General features: G+C 45.9%; 1 protein-coding gene across 1 annotated transcript in view; it reads left to right on the top strand.

Annotated features, from left to right (window-relative positions):
• The window catches only part of LOC104158418 (receptor-type tyrosine-protein phosphatase S-like), a gene marked incomplete at both ends in the record, with an annotated part of 19,660 nt that extends 1,490 nt beyond the window's left edge, over positions 1-18,170 (top strand). Inside the window, 2 exons of the mRNA XM_009696069.1 lie at positions 8,012-8,200; positions 18,060-18,170. Coding sequence (XP_009694371.1) covers positions 8,012-8,200; positions 18,060-18,170 — 300 coding nt within the window. The remainder of the gene's footprint in view (positions 1-8,011; positions 8,201-18,059) is intronic.
• Positions 18,171-24,279: the final 6,109 nt, after the last annotated feature.

Below are 24,279 nucleotides of genomic sequence, written 5' to 3'. Positions count from 1 at the left end.
GGAGGTTTGACTGGATGATGTGTTGAGGTTCCTTCCAACCTGAATTATCCCATGACTCTGTGATCTTCCCTCCCCATCAATAAAAATTCCTTCCCCGGGTTTATGAGCAGCACTAGAAGCTGCCCATCATTCTCCTCAGAAATGTGGCACCATTCATCCAGACACCCAAGAAAACCTTCTTTGTTGAGGAATCTCTTAATGGGCTGAGGTTAAGATGATTATGCATCTGCATGGGCGCTCACGCAGTTGGTAGCAATGCCAGCCTCTTCCCTTGTACAAGATACCTACTTTGCCCTTCTGGGCATCTTCCCTCTTTCTAGAGGTCCTTTGCTCCATGCACTTGCCAAGAAAACAGTTCCCCTCTCCATTTTGTTCTGGTTCTTTTTTTCACTTCTCCCCACTATAGAGGATGTTTACATGGATGCCTCCTTCATGTCATCTGTTTGAAATACGCTCCCTGAACTTGATGTGGGGGAGGGAGCATGCTATTGCTGTGGGTGCCTCTGGGTGTTTACTGTTATTACCCCGGAGATCTGCAAAATCACTGTGTGAAACACTAAGCTAGGCCGCTTGCTAAAACTGACCCATTTTAGAGGAAAAGATGCGTGGTGTTCTCTGTTCAAACCCCAGGGCAATACAAGTGATCCTGGCAAAAGGGGTGTGGTGGGTAACTGCCTGAGAGCTCCTGAAGGGAGTTTAGCTTGGGAGCATTGGCTGTTGATGAAGCCATCAGCAGGAGGTGCTATGGGAAAAACCATGGGCGTTTGAATAAGGGTACTTGTGGTAAGAGCCATTATTCCTGCAGCGAGCGTGGCTGACAGCAGTTTTAGGTGCTCCAGGCAGTGTGCGATTCGCATAAGGCCAAATGGTAGTTCTGCCTCTATGCCAGTTGCTTTTTCTTCAGCAATTTCAGTGTTCTCTCCAAAAGCGTCTTAAATCCTTTTGTGTGAACAGACAGTGAGCACATCCTTAATAGTGCAGAGCGAAATTTGTGTGCAAATCCCCAACGTACAGCAGTAAATAAAGACCAGACATAAAGGACACATGGCAAAGCCCTTGACCTCCCCTTGTAGCGGGGAATATCCCTTCTGCTGCCCACCTGGCAGGCTCTGTGTTGTCAGGATGCCGGCTGCCTTTGAGTGTGCGGGCCCATGGTCCAGTCATGCCTGACAGATTTCTGTAGGTGCACTTAAATCTTTGTGTAGCTCCTTTGCCTGGCATGGCATTTAACCTTCTGTTAGCAGTACGTGGTGGGATGTATCTGTCAGGAGATTGGAACAGCGCTTTATGACAAGCGTGTGTCTAGCTGTGGTTATCTCAGAGGGTTGGGAGCCTTGTTCCTCACACTTATTCCCATGTATTCCATGTGAGCTGTGACAGTTTGGGAGAAGTGCCCCTGCAATCATATTCAAAGTTCCTACCCCTTGAATTAAGCTACACGCAGTGGCAAGAGGGTAGGTTGTCCTCCAGCTACTGCCCTCACAAATACCCTGGATTCTCACAGCATTTTTAAGGCCCTCTCCACCAAAAGAAAGCTGCAATGTATGGGAAATGACAAGCTGAGCTCAGTGACTGTCCTTAGGGACCAAGGTTCTTTGTGCATGTCTTTTTGCAGCTCTTCCTTCCGGTGTCAGCATCATACACATGTCAGCTAGAGAGACAGGTGACAGAACAGGAGCTGCATCTCCGCACCGCCTGACTAATTACACACGTTGCTGATCCCACCAGAATGTTATTACTGTGTGCTTTGCTCCTGTGTTGTGCCACTTTCACAAGCACTCCTATTCTATTTGCCTAATAGGACCTCGTGAGGTAGCTTTGTTAACTGTGCAAGAGCGGCTAGGGTACGTGGTTTGTGAAATTTGGGGGAGCAGTAATTAGCTGCAGGCCTGGGCCAAGATGTTGTTGAAGAGCATCAAGGAAGCAGTTTTTATAGCATACTCTCTCCTTCCCTGCTCACTTGGAGTTATTCCATCCTTAATCTTGCTGTAGCTTTCACACAGCAAAGAATGTCTCCTCTTCATCTGTGTTTTTAAGTGCTGAGAAAGTTAAAAGGACCAAGCACAAATCCACTCATCTCCACAATGATTAGCAAAGTTAGCATGCTGGCATCACAAACTTAGCATCCTGGCATCTATTCCTCTCTTTTTCCTCCCTGCTTCTGCATTCACCCACTCTCCTGTTTGTCTTTTCTCTCTTTTTCCTTGCAAGGACTCCTACTCCTCCTTTCCATCTCTCTTCTCTCACTTTCAGAGAAGGCATGAAGTTGGGGGCTGCTCCACAGCTTGGAGGTGAATGTGAGCTGTCATTTGCAGAAGCTGTTACCTTGGCGTACTGTGGAGTGTGGAAACCTGGGCCCCAGCCGTTACAAACTCTTCAGGATGGGCTTTGTAGTAGTTGTGCAGCCTGTTAGCTTTGCTGTTGTAATCACAGACTTGCATACGTATGTGTACCTTCATGCTATACACATGCACAAACAGTTACAGAATTTCCTCAACACCAGTGCAGACAGTCTCAGGAACAGAAGAGGACAAAAAAAAATTCTTCCCTACTAGTTGCAGCTGCTGAAGGGATTGAGAGTAAACTCTATTTTGCTTATGCACATGACTACTCCTGGATTGGACCCTGACAGAAACCCACATACATTCACTTAAAAACAGGAAGCTGCAGGGGAGGAAACCTTTGGGAACTTCTGAGAAGCAGAGCTTGTGATGGACACCATTCAACTTTATAAAGTCTCTTAACACCAGCTCTGCTGGCTTGTTTGTCCTTCCTGCTCTGCTTCGCAAGGGATCTGAGTTTTGATGAGGCTGTGGAGACTTGCTGTTCTTTCCACAGCTGGCTAGACATGGTGCCTGCAAACCTGATTCCTGCAGAGCCTGAAGAAAAGGAAAGAAAGTGGTTTTGGGAAGCATTTTCCGGTTACTGTTGACTCCAGCTGCTGTCATTTTTTGGTATAACTTAGGCAGAAAGGAAGCTAGTTGGCACAGGCACCCCAGCTCCCAGTTGGTATAGTTTCTCCAAGCTCCACGCTCCCAGGAAGGGTATACATATTTTTTATTATTATTATTATTGCTTCCTGTATACAGATTATACTTTTCTTCCACTTCTTTAGTAGCCTGAGACAGAGATTCTCATGCTGCAGAGGATTGTCCTATGCTGTCAGCAGCTGAGTGGGCTGAGAGTAGAGGGGAGCCTTGCTGCAAATGTCTGCCTGCCTCGCCTCGGCTGCTGGGAGGCACAGGCTGGATTTCAAGCAGGAGCCAGACTGGCTTGGTTCTTTGCTCTATTAAAACTGATAGAGCGAGTTCAGTGGCGGTTACCCTTTGTGAGTCGTTAGTAAATGCAACATGATCCCATAAAAACCAATGCTTGGTCCAGTTAAATGTAATGGAACAAAATTTACTGTGCCCTGATACGTTGCTTGCTGCATACTGGCCAGTGCTATCTTCTGATGATTACTGGAACATTGTACTCTCCGGAACATTGAGGAAACCTGACGATTAGGTTCGTAAGGTCTGTGGTACTTGCTACCAGAGTATAATTCAGGCTGCTATGGACAGACCTTCAGAACTTCTTTTTCTAGTGATTCCGTGTTGATTTCTTTTTATTAAGTGTTCATACATTTCTCTTAACAATTCTGGCCTGAAATTTTCCTCACATATTTCCTACTCCAAGAGGACATCTGGTGTGGGCATGTATAAAGTTCTAGCAAGATCCCTGCTGTTTTGTTGTTTTTTGTAATTGTTGGCTTTAGATCAGCAGAAGGTAAACAAAAATCAGTTCTAGATGCTCAGCAGAAAGCATCAAGTCCCACAGGAGCACATCTTAAAGAGAAACTGGCCCCGCTGAAATGTTACCTTGCCACCTGAAAAATTCTCGACAGTCTTTCTTCAAACTTGGCTTGTTTTGCTTTTCTTGTAGTGACCTGAAAATCAGGCAACATTGAAAGCAGATTAGTTCTGTAGCTTACGAATAATGTCAGAGTGATTTTAACTCAGATGACTTTTTAAGGAGGGTACATAGGGATACATTAGAGTAGGGAAGATGGTGTATTACCTGCACTGTTATGGAGTCCAACACACATATCTAAGTGTGTGTTTACTGTCTATAAGCCTGCCATTTTTTAATAACATTGTTAAGCTATTAATATTTTCATAGTAAAACTTTCAGATCAGAATAAATTAAATCAACAGACAGAGCATGTTAGTGAGGCTCCTCCATGTATTAAAATTGTCTTTGGCTGTGAAATAGCAGTTAATTAAGACACAGGTCCGTAGACATTTGTGGAAATAACTTGTTGATGTAATTTCACAAAATGCATAATGCCAGCGTACCTGTTGGGGAGGGGGCAGCTGTAAGCGTTCATAAACCCAATGAAAAGGACAGGGGTAAGTTTCAGGAGTGCTGGATTTTGATCCTGATTCTGCTTAAAACTAGTGTTACTCAAGCTGCTTCATCTCTCTGTTCTTGATTCTTTCACCCTGAAGTGAGCATAGTTGACTGCTTATGGACCAGCCAGCATCCATGAGCTGCGCCGCATATCACCAGAGAAGCGCGAAAAATTACTCCTCCTCTTCACTTCAGCAGCATCCTCATTGTGGCTTTCTGTATTTAATACATAGCGCATCAGTACATGCTCACGCCCTCCTTCTCCTCTAAATTATTAAACAACTGTGCACACCCTGCGGGGAAAAAGACCGGCAGCAACACCCGCTTCATCTTCCTTTATCATCTGCATTTCCAGCGCAGCTAATTATCTAAACACAGAGCTGCCACCTTCTAGAGCAACAAGGAGACGGCGAGCACCGGTGTCTCCCTTCGCTGTAGCTGGTGACCCTGGCTTTTTCTGTATGACCATGTGTGTGTCAGCTCATGCGCCCAGGTTGGTTCGAGGTGTGTCCCCCAGCACAGAGTGTGTCCTCCGGTAGGATTTATTATAAATGAATGCTGAAGTGCTCTTCTCTTCTCTCCCTGCCTCCCTCCATCCCTCCTCCCATATTCTTTCTCACCCTACCTTGTTCGGTGGCCTTGAGGTAATTCACCAGCTTTTCATTGGAGCGGGGGCTTTAAGCAACTCAGTCTAAGAGCAGGTATGAGCAAGGTGCTTGGGATGCTCTGTTAATATGGCAAGTGCAACGTGAAAACATTTGCCTGTGTAAGCGGCATGACCTTCAGCAGCACGCAGCTGCCCAGATGTGCCCTTGAAGCATCTTCAGGTTGCGTCTTGGTTCTTCTGTTCTTGCAGTTGCCTGGGCTGCTTTTAGAAAAAGAATTCACAATGCAAACCATTCCTTATTTATTTATTTGGTAACAGGTTTGGGGTGATGTTTGGGGGTGGATGGGGAGGGTGGCAGGGCATGTGTGTGCATGTCTTGTGGGGACTGAGTTGAGGCCGTGATTGCATTGTTACAGGGAACCCAGTAGTGAGGGGATGAAGGCAGTTTCACTTTCCTGGCAGGAAGGAAATCTGAGCGCTTGAATCTGTGCAATATGTGATGTTCAGAGATGCTTCCTCCACTGATCTGATTGTCAAATCTGATCACGCCTCTAGTCGCAGTTGTTTTAATTAAACTCAGAGGAATTCTGCACATTGTGCTGCAAGATTAACATTTTTGTTTAATTAGAAACACTCAGTAATAATAGTTGTACCAGGCCTCCCCCAACACACACACACGTGCGCACACGCACACTCTCACACACACCCCGCCAGTCAAGAGGGTTATTCTCTCTGTGGATTAATTGGTTCGTGAAATTAACGGACACGGGTTTGAGCCAGGTGGAGTAGCATCACCAGGGAGCAGGATAAAAGCAGTAATCAATAATGATGTCATCTGCAGCCAATGCGGCAGCAGCTCCGCGGCTCCTTAACAACACACCACCGCCTGGTTAAATAGCAGAAGGGAAGAGAAGACGTTAAAAGCCTGGCTGAAAGCTGTGCAAAGGCAAAGCAATTCCCAGGGCCCCTCTGTCCTGAGCTCACTCTTGCGAGGGGCTGGGGTTTTGCAGCACGCTTGATCTGCAAGAGCACGCACTGTTTGGATGCCTAATGCCCAAGCACAGCCTGGTGAACAGAGGACTCAAAGGTTCGGTTCAGTCCCTAGTTAAAGATGTTTATGTTTCTAATTTAGAATACAATATCCTGGTGTAGAGGTGCTTCAGATGCACCGAAATGACTGTGCCTTTATACAACTGTACATTTCTCCGTACTAGGAGATCTGTATTACTTTAGCAGTTACAAAATGGTACGTGTTTTTGTTTGTGGTCAAATTCCTTTGATACATGAGAGGTGTGGTATTCCACTCTCCAGTGAGTCACAATAGATCCTTTGTAACTCTCAAGCAATGGTCAGGGGAAGGAAACAATGCACATTTTTAAACACACGATCGAGACATTTAAAGCCCTTTTCTTCTCTGCAATAGCTGTGCACTACTAATAACAGTGTTGGACAAGAGTTTCTTGGCCTCAGGTGTCAGAGCACCACACAAACCTTTATCTCTGCCTTTGTGATTTCATAGATTTTTAGAAGTTGGCTGTGATGCACAACAGTGTGGAATAACTCTTACCCAGGTCGTGTGTGTTTGGAGCTCAAGTAGAGCAATACTGGGACCTGGTCATTCTGCTTTGCTCTTACAGGAAAAGGCACCCACCATAGCAAGGCCACTGGGTTTCTCTCTTGTTCCACCATCTCTGGGTTCAGCCATTTGTAGTTTGGCTCCCTTCCTTCTGATACGTAATGTGCCCGCAGTAGGAAATGAGCTCGTGTTGTGTTTGCGGTTGGCAGGGATGTCTCGCAACCGAGGCAAGGGTTTCCAACCCATCTCTGCTGCTGCTGTCAGAGCTCCCGTTGGTTTCAGTGGGGGGCTGATTCTGATGTATGTTGCTTTTTTAAACAATCCCACCTTTTTAAAATCCCCTATGTTATTTCCCTTCTGTTCCCTCACCTGCTTTTGGGATGGATTCAATGCCATAGATTCCCGAGGCTGTGATTCCTCAACACGCCTCATTTGAAATGATGGAGAATCCCTATAAAGTCTCACCCTGGTACCAGCATCCTCCTTCCAAGCTGCCCTCCCCCAAAGACTGATTTTCTGGGGGAAAAAAATGGCATGTTCCCAAGCTATATCAGCCAGCATAAGACGGCTCTCTTCCACGTGAGACAGGAGGTCGTAACAAAGATTATGGGGGAAGCACTGGGGTTTTGTATTAGCTGTCACAAATTAGTCAGCATCGGTTAGGATTGCCCTCCTCACCCTCATTAGTGAAGGCAAAGGCAGGATTGAGAGGAAGCAGGAAGCTCGGTTGAGCCTGTCTTCTAGGTGCTGGTGCCACATCCCTCCTCTTCTAGGGCAGCAGCACTCTGAATTAATAAATCTAAAAATCACACCTTGTCTGACAGCACTTGGCTTACTGTTGTTCTGCGTGTCCCCTCTGGTAACTACAGCTGGATGATATTTTCCTCTCCTTTCTCTCCTAGCTTCCACTGTGTCTTTGACAGGCCTTTTCTCATAGTCACTTCCATTATTTCTCCCGTGCAGTTTGTCTCGTTCTCTGGGGTTTGGAGGGGGGGGGATGAACCCATCCTTTCAAATGTGACTGTATAGACTGTACTCTGCGGTGCCAGGATCTTTGCCATAGGTGTGCACAGCTTCTGCCGTAAAAACAAGTAAGTGCAAGTCACTTACCTGACCGAGGGATTCAGTGGAAGACCTGGAGAAACTTTGAAATGATTACTCCTACGCCCCAGAGGGTTTTAATAGATTGCATTTAAACGTAGAATCTTCTTGTGGGACCTTAGAATAGTCACACGAATCAGACAAGCTGGTATAATTTGTTTTCACAAACCATCTGTGGACTGTTTACTGTACCCTTGTTTTAAATTGCATTGCGCAGAGTACTGGCCAGCAAGTCTGCCTGATGCTTTCTTCGGTGTGTTCCGTTGAACAGCTCTGCCAGCTGCCATGGTCCCTAGTACCTGTTTAACCACTCTTCCTTTGTTCTCTACCACCAGAGGACCAGTTACCTCCTGGCTTCCCAAACATTGATATGGGGCCCCAGCTGAAAGTGGTGGAGCGGACACGAACAGCCACAATGCTCTGTGCAGCCAGTGGGAACCCAGACCCAGAGATCACTTGGTTTAAAGATTTCCTGCCTGTCGACCCCAGCGCGAGCAATGGGAGAATAAAACAACTGAGATCAGGTAAGGTCTCTGTGTGAACCTGGAGAAACTGAGACCTAGATGGAGATGTGAGGAGACTGGTCAGAGGTTTCTGAAGCAGAAGAGAGGGCTGATAGACACAGGCCCCACTGGTGTGGATTGGGGCATTATCTTTTCTTTGGTTTTGGGACTCACATTCTTACTCAGGGAGTGGATGGAGTATCCTCCCCTCCAACCCAGCCTCCTGGCCTTCCCTACTGCCTAGTTGACATAAAGGGAGTCACAACAGGGAACGTATCTCCCATCCAGGAGGCGATGTAACTAGTTCACCAGATTAACGGTGCTCTTGCAGCTCAGGGGAAACTGGGGACTGGGTAGGGGCTGAGGGTTTCCTCCTCGGACACAGAACATGCTAAGGAAGAAAGAACCACTACAGTAGACGTGGCTTTTTAGGCCACACACACCTGGTGTAGGGTCCGCAGCTCGGAGAGCCTCTTACTGTCGAAACATGTTGGTGTAAACTGAGCCTCTGAAAGCTGCTGTTGAAGAACAGCTCTTGCAGGATCTCGCTGGCATCAAGTCCCTGCAGTCATCGCTGGAGAGCAGTTGTGAGCATTCTGGAGCGACCCCTCGGTGCTCAGTGGCACTGCCCATGGAGTGGATCTCCATGAACAGATGTACCCCAGCTCTGTGGCTCTTGTCAGTTTTCCATCTTTCCCCATCTGCTTGTCCATCTGTCTCTCTTGTTTGTTTTATGTTTGTTGTTTTGTGTGTGTGTCAACGTGACATCTCTTAATTTTTATACTTGTTAAATCTGCCAGTTCACTGTGCGAGAATGTGTGTATGTCTGCAAGGAGGGCACAGGTGTATTTACTTTTGAATACTGCTGATAAAGCACTTCCATTGATAGCTGCAGAAATGACACAAGCTTTGGAAGTTTTGACAAAAACTAACTAGAGAAGTAATCCTTTTCAAATACTGCTTGGACTGACTGCTTTGACCCAGCCTAGAGAAAATGTGTCTGTGTGGCTGGACCTAGCAAGCAGTAGCATCACTTCAGCTACTCAAAACATTCCTTTGGCCAAGAGAGATGGAGCCTTTTCAAGAATCTTTTTTTTTTTTGGCAAAAGAATGGCATTGTTGTAGGCAAAGGGAAATAAGAGGCTTCAGTGAAGCAACCGGGGTTGCTGTGTTCATATTAGTCATTTTACGAGTCAGCCAGTGAAGTGATAGCTGCCTGCTTCTGCCCAGGTCTCCGCTCTGACTCCGAAGAAATCAGTTCTGACTACTGTAATGCTGCATCTGAACATCAGAGAATGTAACCGCCTGGTTTTTCTCTTGCTCTGTTTGGCAAAGATTCTGTATAAAGATTTTTAGTTCTGTGGGTCACCAGTGGAAAAGATTCAGTATAGTTCCAGTTCAGTGTAGCTTTTTATACACCTGCATAAATGCATCCTTATTCAGTGAAGCAAACTTACAAGCAGATACTTAAAGTACTTTGTTGAATTCGAATGGGTTGTTGAATCCCACAAACACAGATGAGATTGACCTCCCTGGTTTATCGTAACAGCTGAGGCAAATGCAAATAAAAAAAAAGTCACTTGGCATAAATAATGAGAGGTAAACTAGAATTATATCATGCTTTGTGACCGTGATCTGAAGTGTGAGTAATGTACAGGCAGATTATTTTTAATACATTCATCATCTTGCTAGAATGCCTTTATACTCTTTAACTGGGTTTGATCTGGTGTTTTCCTTAAAGCCACCTGAGTGCTGCATTTTTATTCCAGTGAATTGGTTAGCCTCAGAGTGAACTGGCCTTTCTGATAAATCAGAAGATACCTGCTGAGAATTAATCTCATTTACAGCTGCTCTGAATTAGTAAACTGGTGAAACCCTGAAGCATCCCTGTTGTCCTTAGGGGTGGAAACGTATTGCTCGTGTGAAAGGGAGTGCAGATTCGTGGACAGTCAGGACTTCTGAGTTCTCCGATTTCATCTACTTTTATGACCTTTCAAAACTTGCATGTTCTGCAATGAGAAAGCCTGTGAAAGTGCTCACGTTAGGGTCATCTGTGCTGTGTTGAAAGGGAGTGCAGATTCGTGGACAGTCAGGACTTCTGAGTTCTCCGATTTCATCTACTTTTATGACCTTTCAAAACTTGCATGTTCTGCAATGAGAAAGCCTGTGAAAGTGCAAAATGTATTCACGTTAGGGTCATCTATGCTGTGTTAGTATTTTGGTCAGTGGAAAGGAGTTGGTTTATGACCAAGGCAGAGCAGATTCAGGTGTGTATTTGTAACCTGAGTGTGATGTGCAAGGCGATGCCTGTTGGAGCGCTGATGATGCGAGTGCAGCTAAAGTCAGAACTTAATTTAATACACTTATCTTTCCAGAAAACAAACTTTGCTGCTGGAAGTGTGACACTAGCACACGTTAGGGTGTTGGATGCTTCAGGACACTGCTAATAGGCTTCAGTGTCTTTCACCCACAAGTCATCAGTATGATTCCAGCCCAGCTTCTTGGGGATTAACAGTTACACCCGACTGACGGGTGTTCGACAAGCCCTCTGTGAATAGGAGTGCGGGGAGGAGGAGTGACCCTGGTGCTAAATCACGACTTGATCGCCGCACGTTGTGCTAACAGGCTTAGCATAGAGGCCAGCGACTGTGTTGTCTCTGGAGACTTCTCTGTGCATTGCTCCCTGACGGAGCCTGGGGCAGGCTGGGAGAGCAGCAGGAGGGGACAGTCGCCCAGATCCTACCCCGGAGATGGAGTCGTCAGGATAGCAGCCATGCTGCTTTATTGTGGAGGGCGTTAGGAACTGAATTTATATCAATATATGAGTTAGTGGCAAACATGCAAATTAGCTCATTAAAAGGTACAAGTGAAATGTCATACAGAGAGCTCTGCAAAATTGGGTAGCCATGTCCAGATTTGGTTCTCATTTATATTAAAACTGAATGTTTCGCTGGCAGTATAAATGGACCTCCGAGACCATGGTCATTATATTCACATCGTCCTGGGGACCCGGTGATGTTATGGGTCTTCAGTGTAATTAAGAAACAGGTGATACGTCATTAACCATAGTGGCTTTTCTCTATCTAGTATTTCTTCTCCTTTCCATCTCCAGATAAACTTTCCAAGCAATTGGAAATCTTTTAATGCTTGGGGGTTTTGACTGAATGAAAAGCTGAATTGTCAGTCAAAGGAGAATGGGAAGAACCTCTGTCTAGGCGCCTGCTTGCCTTAAACATATGTGAACGTCTCAGCCTTGGAGACCTGGGTTGCCTAAGCGTTTCAGTGGTCTTGGTGGTGGAAGAGAACCGGCTAACCAGCTAACCAGCTAACCAGCGAACTGCCGAACCCCTGCAGGCAGTCGCAGGACCTCAGTGTCCTTTGCTCAGCAGTGCCACCTAGCGGGGATAAGGGGAGGCAGCCTGCAGCCACCTCCTTACATCATAGGAACGCTGAAACCTTTTGTGTCTTGTGTTTGTCTTCTGTTTTCTAAATAACTGGCTATAACAAATTTTTTTTTTTCTTTTTTCCCCCCCCATACTTTTTTTAACGTTCAGAGACCTTTGGTAAGTTTGTTCAATTTAAAAAAAAAAAAAAAATCAAACCAAAAAACCCCAAACCTGCTGATGTCCAGATTTGTAACCCTTGCCCTTTAAACTAATTCCTTTGTAACAGCTTCTTGAGAGGCATGCTATGCATTTCTTCTACTAACTCTTTCAGTAGGGTTATTCTGTCCTCTTAATGAATTTCTGCAGGGGTATTGCAGGCTACAAAAAGAGTAATAATCTTCCTAATTAATATATCTGTATAAAGACATAACAGCTAAATATGAACCTCCTAACATTGGATAGATTTTTTTTGTATCTTAGCAACAGTTGTCCTGGAATTCCCCAATTACACAATAGCTTGTACCCTGGAACTGTGATAATTGTGTTCACACCTGCGGGAGGTCTTGGAGTTTCACATCTAACAGGGTTATTGGCATTTTCAGAGGGGAGAGGTGGGCGTGCAGCATTTTCCAATTGAAACTGTAAATCACAGGTCATCAGCTATGGGAAAGGGCTGAGCAAAGGAAAATCCCCCCCCTCCAGATCATCTCTGTCCCTTGAGAAGCCAAGAGCCTGTCTGCAGAGCTCACGTCACATTTCCTCCGTGTGCCAAGTCCCCTTTTGTTATTAGAGATGTAGCAATTGCAGCTGTCAGCCAGGATCCGGCATTTTAAAGTTGCAGAAGACCCTTGATGATTGCTTGCTTGTTTAGAATAGAAGGCTCTCTCCAGCCCTCGGGAGAGGAGCATAGCACACACATGTTCTCACACGTGGCCTGACAGAAGGTGGGGATGTGTTTTCTGTCATTACCATGGCAATGGTGACTGTCCTCCTCTCCCTGTTTTCAAGGCTTGGAGAATCCGTAGGCAGCTTGGTGTGGGGGAAGTCAGAGGAAGGGATGGTGGAAGAACAGATCCCATTCTCCGTGCAGGTGTCCCTCTCTGTCACACAGTATTCTGCCTGGCACCATCTTGGTCCTTTAGAATCCAGAGGCAAGTCGTTTAAGCTGCCTTTTGCCTCTGCTGCTAAACACTAGGCTGGCCATCTGGGCTCAAGCAGCCTCAAAAGTTGCCCTAAATAGCCAGATCTCCAGATCCTGGGAGGCCGTGGAAGGCAATACGAAGAGTTTGCATGTGGGATCTCAAAAGCAGCTTTTCACTCGGGAAGTCAGCATCCAGTGTGAGTTCTGCCTCCTTTAGTTTTCCTGCAAAGCTTGTAAGTGCCCTTGCTCTGCCCTGGGCAGTGGTTAGCCTCGTGCATTTGCTCACGCACTGTTTAGGGCACCAGGCAAGCCGGCTGTTGGACGCAGGTGCCTCCCTCCACCACCACAACCCCGTATCAAATCTTACAGGACCTGTCAAGAGTTCTTCAGAACAATGAATCCATTTCATACTCTCTTCTAGCATCATCCTGCTGTCCCTGTATATTAACTGTGAAGCTGGTTAGATGTGAAACTCCAATAGTGAAAATCTACCATCTGTGTCTCTGCCGCCATTCGAACTGCTGTTCTTTCCTTGCAAGTTACTTGATCTCATTCTGATTCAAATTCTGGCCCCTCCATCCCTAATGTGGGGCATCTTGCAAAACACATTTTGCTCCTCACCTCTGTGTCCTGTGTGCCAGAGTTAGACCTGGAAAGACCAAGGTGGCATTGCTTGGCTTCTCTTGCTCTCCAAGAGCACTGTCTCCAAGGCAGTCTGTCTCCGAGAGCTGCTGACAGCCTGTTTCCAGGGGCAATGCTGATGCTTAGAGGGAACAGGGAATAACTAACCTACAATGACACCAGAAGGTAACGACTGCTGTTGTGTCTGTGCTTACAGAGCTCTAACTTCCAGCGTGTTTCTCCTATCAATTACAGTGAACCTTTGCAGGAAATTGCCAGGCTTGGCCAAGGCCAAAGCAGCTTTATAGTGGTGGGTGATGTTGGGGTCTCGTCCCCTCCTCTACCCTCTTCCCATTAGCCTTGTTCCATATTTGTGCCACAGATGGCAGATTTTCACTCCAGTTTTGAGACAGAAGGATGTGTCAGAGGCTGGTTTTATTTCCACTGAATTGAACTATAACCCTGTGCTGCTTTCTCTCTCTCTCTCGTGTCCGCGCTTTTTAAAACCTTCCTGCCGTCTCCTGTGTGGAGATCTGCCCGAGTACACGCTCCCCCCACCTCTTTCTCTTTCAAGCGCTGTCTCTCCAACCTTTGTCCTGATAGCTAACCAGCCTGCTTTATTAACCTTAGCTAGTTCCTAACCCTAACTAGATGCTAACTTTTCTCTAGCAAATAACCTAACCTCTTAACTAGAAGCTGAGTATAACTAGAATCTAATATCCTAACACTGTAATACCTCTCTTCCCTCATCTCCTTTGAAAAAATAAAGGTGAACTGTAATCAGTATCTATGTATTTTTACCTTCTATCCTGAAAATGGAGGATTGAACCGCAGCACAAGAAGGATGAGCAGGGCTGAAGGATAAGGAGGGAAGGTGTTTTCTGGTGGTTAAGGCAGAAGATTGGCACTGAGGAGGCTTTGACTCCTGTTCTTGCCTCTGCCACAGACTTCCCTCTGTGACCTTGGGCAAGTTGCTTCACCTCTACCTCAGTTTCCCCATCTGTAAAGCAGGGGTAATAATGCTGCTGTACCTCACTGGGGGAGAGGAGAGAGTGTAAGGCTGATATTTGTCACGTAATGTGCTATACAAGCCCTGGCTGGGAGGTGCTGCAGAATGACAGCCCTGTTACCATTGCAGAGAAGCTCTTGCGTTTCTCCCTAGTAAGAGGCAATGTTTGTAATTGCGGAATCTGCCCTGTTCTCAGGATTGGGGTAAAAACCAACCAACTAAAACCCGTTCCTTGATAAGCTGTGTGACAAGTTTAAATGCCACTGTGGGAAAAAGGACCTGCCATGTTTTCAAAGGAAGATGGCTGCAACCTCAGGAGGTCAAACAGGGGGACAGGGATTTTGCCATTGACTGTGGTATGGTTCACCAGCCACAATGTCGCTTCCTCTCATCTGTGAGACCTACCTAGGCAGAAGACTTACATTAGCCACTTAGAGACAACTGGAGGGGGGTTGAATAAAAATAACCCAAGAAAGATGCAGTCAACAGGCAAGTGTAGCAGGACTCTCCTCTCTCCACAGAGCCCCCTCCTGCACTGGCATTAGGCAGGCTTCCAGAGCAGTTGCAGGAGGTAGCCCTTCCACTTGTACAGTAGCGTGGCCTTCTGGAGTGCAGAGCATCTGGCTTTGATCTCTGTGCAGAGCCACTGAAGAATAACTGAAGGTCCTGATAAGGACATGCATTGAATTCCTCGCACATCTGTGCCAATAACTAAAGTTTGGAGCTGGGAATTTGCTAGCAAAGGTGGGATCAAACCTGCAACTCTTAACGTGATGCAAGGTACCTGGATGTCCCTTTCCCGGTCTGAGCTAACACGACCCTGATGCCAGCCTTTTCCCCAGGAGCGATGAAGATAAATGCAAGTTCATCATATGTTCTGCAGGTAGCAAACAGTAATGTTAGCTGAGAGCTTGAAGATTTTATTTGCATTCTTAGCAACAAAATGGAGCCAGTCTTAAGAGTTTTCAAGCCAAGTGCCATGGAGGCTTTGTAAACAGCCAACCGAATTGGACTGCGTTAAAAAGGGCATCCCCCCCTTAAGTACCCCAAGCCCTCTGCAGTCTGTCCCTACAATTTAAGATCAGGTAGAGCAGGAAGTTTCCTACTGGGAACTGTCTTCCTTGAGTCAGGTCCTTTTCCCACGGGCAGTCCACGTGTTTGGGGTTTTACAGTCTTTTCACTTATTTTCTTTGTTTTCTTTGCAGAAGGTACACCGATCCGAGGTAAGACACCCCCAACTCACCAAACACTCACCCACTCTCCAAACACTTCTCTCCACTCAGTTCCTATTTCATTGACCTGTGCTCAATACAGATTCTTGTTGTTGTTGTTGTTATGTTTTCTTGTCCTGCTTCACCTCTGGATATTTCTTTTTTTATACCTGTCTTTATGTTATATATGGTTATAATGTCCTTTTTTGTTTGCTGGGTGCAGTTGGTAATACTGATACTGTTATTCTAATAATGTCTGAGGCTGTGCTGCCTCAGATTTATGGCAGATATTTAACAGCTAATCTCTCCAGGACTGTGAAGGACTGAAGTTGATCTTGAGCATTAAATGCTATCAAAGCTTGGTAAATACTTAGGACCTTCTCTTGATTGGTGCAAAGTGCTCCCAAGCCACTGATGGTGGTGAAAGTTTTCCAATCCTTTGCACGGTCAGATCTTCAGCTCTTACCATCTCAGCGTACTCCATTTGTTTGGCTTCAGAGCCTTCTTTCCCCTTCCTCCCTGCTCTCTTACCCTTAGGTTTCTCTTGGAAAGATACCTGTGGTAAGTAGCTTCTGCACTGTCTCTTTGATGGAGCCAAAACGATACTAGATCTCAAGCTGTCATTGTTTGGGTGTGCACCCCTTGGAAGACCCTGCTTTGATTTTATCTACACTGGCAAACTTAAAAGTCTGTAATTCTCTGCTGGTAAAAGCAACAGGAGGTGCTGTAGGTGAGATTTACTTTTTCACACATCATCTCTATTGGCTCCTGACAAGTGCTGAAACCTCATTGACCTCTCTACAGTGTAATTCCCACCATTACGTTCACAAGCAAAGCTGCAGTGGTCAGGATGAAAGGGATGAGTCCTTATTCCCCTGGCGAAGCTGCCTGCCTGCAGTTCCTGCTCTGCAGTGTGGCTTTGTTTCCCCTTGTGTACGCTCAGACAAGCAACGCTCATGAGCCACACAAAAATTTCGTCTGGAACCAGTGGAAGCAACCCACAGATTTGTCCAAACTAACAGAAATTTCTAGGAAAACTCACTGACCAGCTCTCCACCAAAGCGGAGCTTTCCGATGACAGAGCATGCTCGAGCTGTAATTCAGTATGAAATGTGCTCAGCTGGTGACTCAGTGTGAAGCTTCAGTCTATTTGGTTTCTAACTCCTGTTATGCTGAAATACCCACAGATTCTTTTGAAATTAATTTAGTTTGGTTTAGTGACTCGGGTGGGGTTTTTTTGTTTTTTAATTCTATCTGTTCTGCCTTTGAGAGCTACCAGGCACGGTGGACGCTGGCAGGAGTCGCACTATCACACCCCATCCCTGTCATAAATACTCTGACAGCCTCGCATCTTCCCACGCAGCATCCTTTGTCACCCGTGCACACACGGAGGAACATGAGCTCCGTGTCTTCCTCATGTGAACACATGGGTTTTTCCTTCCCGAAGAGGCTCTATCTGCAACCAACAATGATATCATTTGTCCTTTTCTCACTTAAGATTTTATCAATAATAGTACGCTGAGGTAGAATTGTTTGGTTTTCATATTTAGGGTTTTTTTCCAGAGATGGGAGTTCAGAGTCTTACCACGTGAGCTCTGTCCATATCTGTAGTATAATCATGTACTCCTAATACATAAAACATTTGCTAGCCTGTTGAATTATTTATGTGGTATGTATTTTAACTGGAGTTTTGCAGGGATGAAGCCTTCTGAGGTAAATGAGGCAATTTTCTTCCATGTAGTTACATGCTGTATATCTCTGCACATTTGCTTACAGGAGTGTTTAGTATGGGCTCTGGGTATATTCTTGTAGGCTGCAATAACGTACAGGCTTTAAGAAAAACCTTAATCCTTTTGGCCCAGTTGGTGTAAACCACACAGGCAATTTTGAAGTTCTGATGTGGTATTTACAGGGTTTTCCCTTGGGAATATTCGCTATCAGTAAGGTGTTTTTGACACTGGCTCGTGTCTCCTGTAGGCTTCCTGTGAATCAGGTATTTAGGCACAAAACGAAGGCAGCGGTGATAAAAATGCTTCAGGGATCGTAGGCAGTGGCTGACAAAACCCTTCACGTTTATGGTCACTGCTTCAAATCGAGCAAGGGAAAGTCAAGTGCCTTCTGATAAATTTCTGGGGATCACAGTAACGCGGATTATTGAAGTTGATTTTGTGAGTTCTGGTGCAGAATGCCTGCATTGCAGAAGCCACAAAAGTTGGTACTTTTGCTGATCATTTCAGTATGGAGAATCACACTTCGTACAGAGGGGGGTATTACATTTTCTCTTCCTGCTGGGTACGTGTCCAGCCGTTAACGCTGAGCACAGACTTGAGCTAATGTTGGCAGAGGGCTCGGTGCTGCCAGAGCTCGTAGCCCAAGCCCCGCAGGCAGTGTCCCAGTGTGTATTAGCCCAAGGGGAGGACAAAGCAGAACGCTGATGCTATTGCACTCTCATAAAAACGAAACAAAATGGTGATAATTGTGTCTTTGCTGCGGTCTTCTTCTCTCCTCCTAGGTGGCCTGCAGATTGAAAGCAGTGAGGAGACAGACCAGGGGAAGTACGAATGTGTCGCCAGCAACAGTGCCGGAGTGCGCTACTCCTCCCCTGCTAACCTTTACGTGAGAGGTAGGGAGCTCATCGGCTCACACCACTGGCAAATATCTCCCTCCCCGTGGCCTCTCATTGTCCCCAGCTGTTTGATTCGATCCTGTCCCTGAGCGCAGGGGAAGCACCGGTGTTAATCGGTTGGATCCTTACAGTGCGTTGCTGAGCTTGCAGGGGGATCCTGGTGCACCATAACTTCCTAGCCCTTGCTGGTGGCTCCAGCTACCACACCAGCATTGCAGAACAGCAATATGAGGCTGGGTCACCCACAGCAAAGTCAAGCGTGACCCAAAACAGTATGCCCGAGAATCTGCCAGCATCAGCCTGCAGAGCCCAGAGGGGAATGAGCAGCTTTGGCTGCAAAGAGGCCATAATCCCCTCTTCTCCCAAAGGATCCCTGCTTTCTGGAAGTGGGAAGATTTCAGTTCTACTGGTGTGGGTGTGAGAGGAGGGGAGGACCCTCTCAGCCCCCTCCACTGAGCTCTCTGTCCCCTGGATCGCACCAGATTGCAACAGGAGGGTGCGTTCTCACTTCTCGCCTAAGTCCCAGCTGGTTCTCCCTTTGCCAGCAGTAATTTGTCACTGGTTCCTTGGGCATGAACGCTGGCCGTGGGCACAGACTCATGGAAAGCTGGCGATGGCCTGCAGACGTCTCTGCGACAGTGACAGATTCCTTCACCCATGTAGCACAGGGAACAGATGACAGGGGGATTGGCTTCTGCTTGATGCCCCCTCGATGTTCTCATACCCAGTGGGGCAATAGCCTTTCTGCTTTCTTTGTTGTTTTATTTTAATCTCTCTGACCTATAATATTTTGTGTGTAGCTTTGGTTTAATATCTTTCCACAGCAAAACCCTTTTGGTAATGAGAGAGCAGGGCTGGTCCTTCTCGCTTTTTTAAAAAAAGAAAATTACCATTGGGAGGAAAAAAGAAAAGTTACATCCCAGCAAACTGTTCCCATTTCCATCCCATCGACAGAGGAAGCGCCTCCCACCTACACTCACGTTAACTCTGCAGTCAAATGCAGAGCCATGCTCCTGTGTGCACTCCTTTCTCTCTCTCTTTCTCTCTCTCTCGTGTCTCACGCTCACTAAATCACATGCACATGGAGAGAAGGCTTTTAATAATTTAATGTTTCCAAGCTAAATTTTTAAATAGCCTTTTGTGGCCAACTGGAAAATTGCGTTTGAAATTTGCCCTGTCGCCTGGGCCCCGAAATTCTTCTTTTGGGAACGTAAATCTGGATCCGCTACTAATTCAAGGCTAAATCCTTTGCAGACAGCTTAGCTGGAATGTTTTGGGTTCTTTTTTTTTTTTTTTTTTTTTTGAAAAAAAAAACAACAACAAAAACCAACAGGAGAAAATGTGGGGCTTTTTTCATTATTCTTTTATTTATAAATTTCCTCTACCTTTTTGGCCACTCGGAAACTCCCAGGAGACAAAGGTTGTAAGCATGGAGTTGCTTGTCTCCGCACCTGGATAAGAGTCGGCTCCAGGTGGGGCTAGCCCTTTCTGACCAAGTTAGCCCGTGTGTACCTGAGGCCTGCCTGAAAACCAAAGCCAGCATTAGCCGGCCAAGAGAGTGCAGAAAACACCGTGTAAGCAAGCTTGGCCTGTGGTTTGGGTGTTTTTCATGCTGTTTAATTCCTTGTTTCTTGTGTGTTAATATCGTGGAAAGGTAACAAATTTCTGAAATGGATTTGCTTTGGTGGGAGGGAGAGTTCATGCACATTTTTCTTCCCGTTTTTTGTTTTAAAAGAGTCTTGAACACTCTTGTGTTTCCAATTGACTTGTTTCTCCCATAACATGCTTGTCTCTATAGAACACCCGGGATAGGAGTTGTAAGTTTTAACGTTGCAAGGAAATGTTTTGGTTTTGTTTTGCTTTTCTTTTCTTCTTCTAATTATTTCTTTTTCCTTATTCAGTCCCATTGTGGAGTTAGCGGAAGCAGGGCCGGGTGTGGGGGCTGGTGGGAGCACGGGCTGGGGGAGCGGATTTCCAGCTCGGGATCTCCTTTGTATCGGGTCTTCTCTGCCTGGTACAGATTCCGCTCCCCCTTCTCTAAAGAGCAGATGGACTTAAAGAAGTGAGAACTCCTTTCTGGGGTTGGCACCTCTGTCAGGTGCTGATTCTGAATTAGGATTGCTCACAGTCTGACCTCTGTACAGAGCGTGGTTGTTCTTAAACAAAAGGTACCTAGCTGGATGGGAGGGGGAAAGTTAGGAAGGTAGGAAGGAGGGTCGTTACTATCTTCCTTTTTTATTCCTTTCTTTTTATTTTGGTTAAGAGAAAAAAAAAAACAATCAATTTGCAGCTGACAGCCTTGAGAAGGCCTTTTTTTACTCTCTCTGTGTTTCCCCTATTTTTCTCTTCTCCTCATGTCATTGTGTTCCGCATCAAACCCCCTTAACATCCCTCAGAGCTACGAGAAGGTTGGTGTGGTTTTTTTCTTTTTTACTTTCTTTACCCACATTTTTACATTCTTAAGAGAAAAAAAATAAAAAAATAAAAAATGGAAAAAAAAAAAAAAAAGAGAAAAAGCAAGAAATCTTTAAGATGAGCGAGACCCGCCCGTTCCCGGGTCTCGCAGAGATGAGTTGAGTTGCATTGTGGGCCTCTCTATGCATCCTTTGGTAATGTTGCTGAGTTCTTGCACTTTTTTGTCGTCATGGTTACCTTGCCGTTTGGACATTGGGCCTGATGCATGATAGGAGAATGTAACAATCTTCTTTGCATGCCACTTTTTAAATTAATTATGACTTATTTTTTCTGTATATAAATATGTATAGTTTTTTGGGTTTTTTTTACAATTCTGGTTTATTTGAAGTGGATTTACTCTTACTTTCTAAATCTTTTGTTCTGTTGGGTTTTTTGCTTTCTCTTGATTTCCTATTTCAGTTTTGATTGGTTATGCTGTGCTGTAGTTTATTCCAAACGCATTGTGAGAAGCCAGTGTTCCTGCCCACCCGGTGGTAACTGAACTCCTCAATCCCTTCAGGAGGAAAGGAGTCACACAGCTCTAACGCCTGTCCGTGGAAGCCCTGCTATTTGGGACAAGCCTTTGTTTTGGGGAGGAGGGAGGGATCTGGGAAGTGGAAAAGATGGTAAGAGGCCAGGGTGTCGTTCCAAGAGTTAGAGCAGACCCTGGGTCCCCTTATTACTTACATATTTCTTGGAGGTGTGGCTCTTGTTCCACATCCTGCACACAAAGAAAAACCCTGATCCCTGCTCTGAAGGGCTTCCCCAGCGATGCAGGACTTGCTCACTGGTAACTGGCCATTCCCCTCCAGTAACACCTAAGACACTGCGTGCGGGAGCTTTTCGGCTGTCGGCCCGGGATGGGTAGAGGCAGAAAGCTTCCTGCTGGGTTACTGAACCACCTTCAGCACCCCTGTGTGCCTGGAAAGCCCCGACATCAGACAGTGCCTCGTCTCAGCAGCAGAGCTCGGCAGATTCCCTTGTAGGAGGGGGATGCCTCGTCCTTGCAGTGTCGGAAGCAAAGGGCAGCCAGCCGGCCGCCTTCTGCAGAAGGAAAGCTGGATCTCATGGCTCTGCCTCTCCACATTTACCCTCTCTTCCCTAGCATTTAACTTATTGCCTGGCTACAGGCACCTTTGAAAACCAGCCAGGTCCAGAGAAGGTAGAGCCCTCCTTTCTAAAGGAGCGTGGAAAGAGAAATTCAGCAGTGGTGGACAGTAAGAGAGGCTGCTGGGACACATCTGGCAGCTGCATCTCTATTGTAAACAGCAACAAGAAATCTGACAAGTTACGTTCTAGCTGAAAATGCCTCTTTTCCCTCTTCTCATCTCCCTGTTTATGCCCATTAAGCTTCTGTTGCCTCCTATGTGTGCATCCTGAGTGGGTGAGCCACATGGGATAGTAAACAGGTGGGGGTTTTGCAGTGTGTTCGTTGTACCATTGGTGCTTGGTGCTTTTGCCCTTTGCAGAATGGAATGCCCTTCCTTTCCCTATTTATGCATTTCCCTCTGCCCATCAGTCCTCACGACTCAATAATCTACCAAAGGAGTGGCTTTCCTAGTGTACAGGTATTAAAGCTGTGTGATTTTTGAGAAATCCAGTGCAGTATTGACACAGTATCTGTCTCTCTCTTTCTCTATCTCTCTCTTTCTCTCTGTCTGTCTTTCTCTTTTTCTTAAAATGCTGAGATTTCAGTGCTCGGACCCTCAGTGCTGGTATTCTCCCCTCCCCCTTTCAAGTCTCTCCCCCTCTCCCCTTAGATACAAGGGTACCACTCCGAAATGCTGCACTGTTGATAATGTCTTGCTGAAGCGGCCAGCTGTGGCTCTTCTAACTTTGATGCCAAAAATAGCCAAAAGACATCCCCCAGCCCCAATGCTGTATTTAAAGAAAATGGGGAAGGAAAAAAAAAAAGGGGGGGAGAAAAAAAGGCTTGTTCTATTTAAAAAGAGCAAGAGAGAAGGAATAGTGTTTGAAATGAGGTGTTCCCATCCCACCTCCCTCCTGCCTAGGACTAAAAGGTGATAATCACTACTAATTACAGGATTTTCCTTCATGAATAGGAGTTTGAGTTTCAGGGTTTAGGTGCAATTAAAAAGGGATTTATACACCATTGGTTTTTATTTGTTTATTTTATCTTTTATAAAGTATTTCTAACATGTCCAAACTGCACTGCTGCTGCTAGAATCTCTTGTGATCTGACAAGGTTTTAAGATTAAATTCTTCCCTAAGAGCCAATAAAAATAATAATAATATCAATAACAATAAACTAAAGCTAAATTGGATGCAGTCACGATAGGCTGGAGTAACACTGGGCGAGGAAATAGAGATTTGATACCTGGCTAAAAGAGCTCAGATGGTTTTCTAGAAGTTACGGGCATGGTCTTGAAATTGTTGGTTAAGGGTTTGCCTTGTGTATTACTACAGATCAGATCATGCCATGGTCCAAAATAACAGAGAGTCTGCTAACAGGGAATTTCCAAGGTCAAATGCAGAGGTATCTTTATGGAGACCCACAAAAGCAGATCAGAAGTAGGTGAGATGAATTCTGCCACCAGCCAAGGGTGTATGAAAGTTTCCAGTCTGAGCCAGTTGTCCAGATTTCATCTGTAGTCAGTGAAAAGACAAGACAGGTTTCTAGTGGTCAAGTCAGCACACCCTGAGATGAGGATGCTGATTTTTATGGGAGCTATACAGCTTTCCCAGCTTTCAGAAGTCTCATTGAGTGCTTCTCTGTATCGCTGGGGGCACAAACGCTGTCAAACTTGTGGCCCGTAGTGATTGCAGGAAAGGACAGGTTCGAAGGCCGGTGTAGCAAGAGATGTCTGTCTCGGTGGCGGTGTTGGAGAGCTTCGTGCCTCTCCTTGCACAGCGACAGGGACTTGGTTAGCTCAGGGCAGGCTGGTTTGAGAGCCTGGCCGTCCTCATGGCTAACTGGAAAGCGAATGTCTGTGTATAGCTTCCAAGCGGAGAGCTGCATGGCCGCCTTTCAGCTAGCCTGGAAGGGAAACACATTTGGCCTTTTTAAGAGGTTTTGAATCTTGCCCAAAAGGGCTGAGATGCTTACTGCGCTTTGGTGGATAAAACCAGGTTGAATCACTCATACCTGACGGTATTTTTCTCCAAGCATCAGTGAGTCAACACGTGCAGGGTCCAGGCTTTGCCCCGGAGAGGGTATATGCCTGCTTGTCGAGGATCTATGGCCACAGCTGTTTTGCCCCCTTGAAACAGAGCACTTTGCAGCTCTCCTCTTGATTTTGAAAGCTTCAGACTTCCACCTTGATTGCTCTGTTTTGATTCCTTGATTGCTTTGTTTTGATCCAAATAGCCAGCTGCTTGGCTTAAGATAGAGCACTGTCTGTAAGGACTAAGTGTCTCTGCGTGCTCTTCCATATTACAAAGGGAAAGGAAGAATGAACAACGCGCTGTAGAGCTGTGTGGGCTGTGCTTTAGCAACCTCGGAGTATGCAGAGCTGCTGCTCTTGGTACAGGACAAGTTGTCGTGGTTGAATTTACCAGAATTAAAAATTTTCCCCTATTTCACGCAGTGGTGCCCCATCAGGAGTTACAAAAGGCAGCAGTTGTGGTGCTGCAGGGATAATCCTTTTTCCGCTTCGCTCGAGCTTCTTGTTGCTCTGCTCTTTTCAAGCCC

This window comes from Cariama cristata, unplaced genomic scaffold (genome assembly GCF_000690535.1).
Source record: "Cariama cristata isolate BGI_N322 unplaced genomic scaffold, ASM69053v1 scaffold10792, whole genome shotgun sequence".
Classification (NCBI taxonomy): Eukaryota; Metazoa; Chordata; class Aves; order Cariamiformes; family Cariamidae; genus Cariama; species Cariama cristata.
Note: the sequence above shows the minus strand (reverse complement) of the source record. Positions and strands in the feature narration are given on the sequence as shown.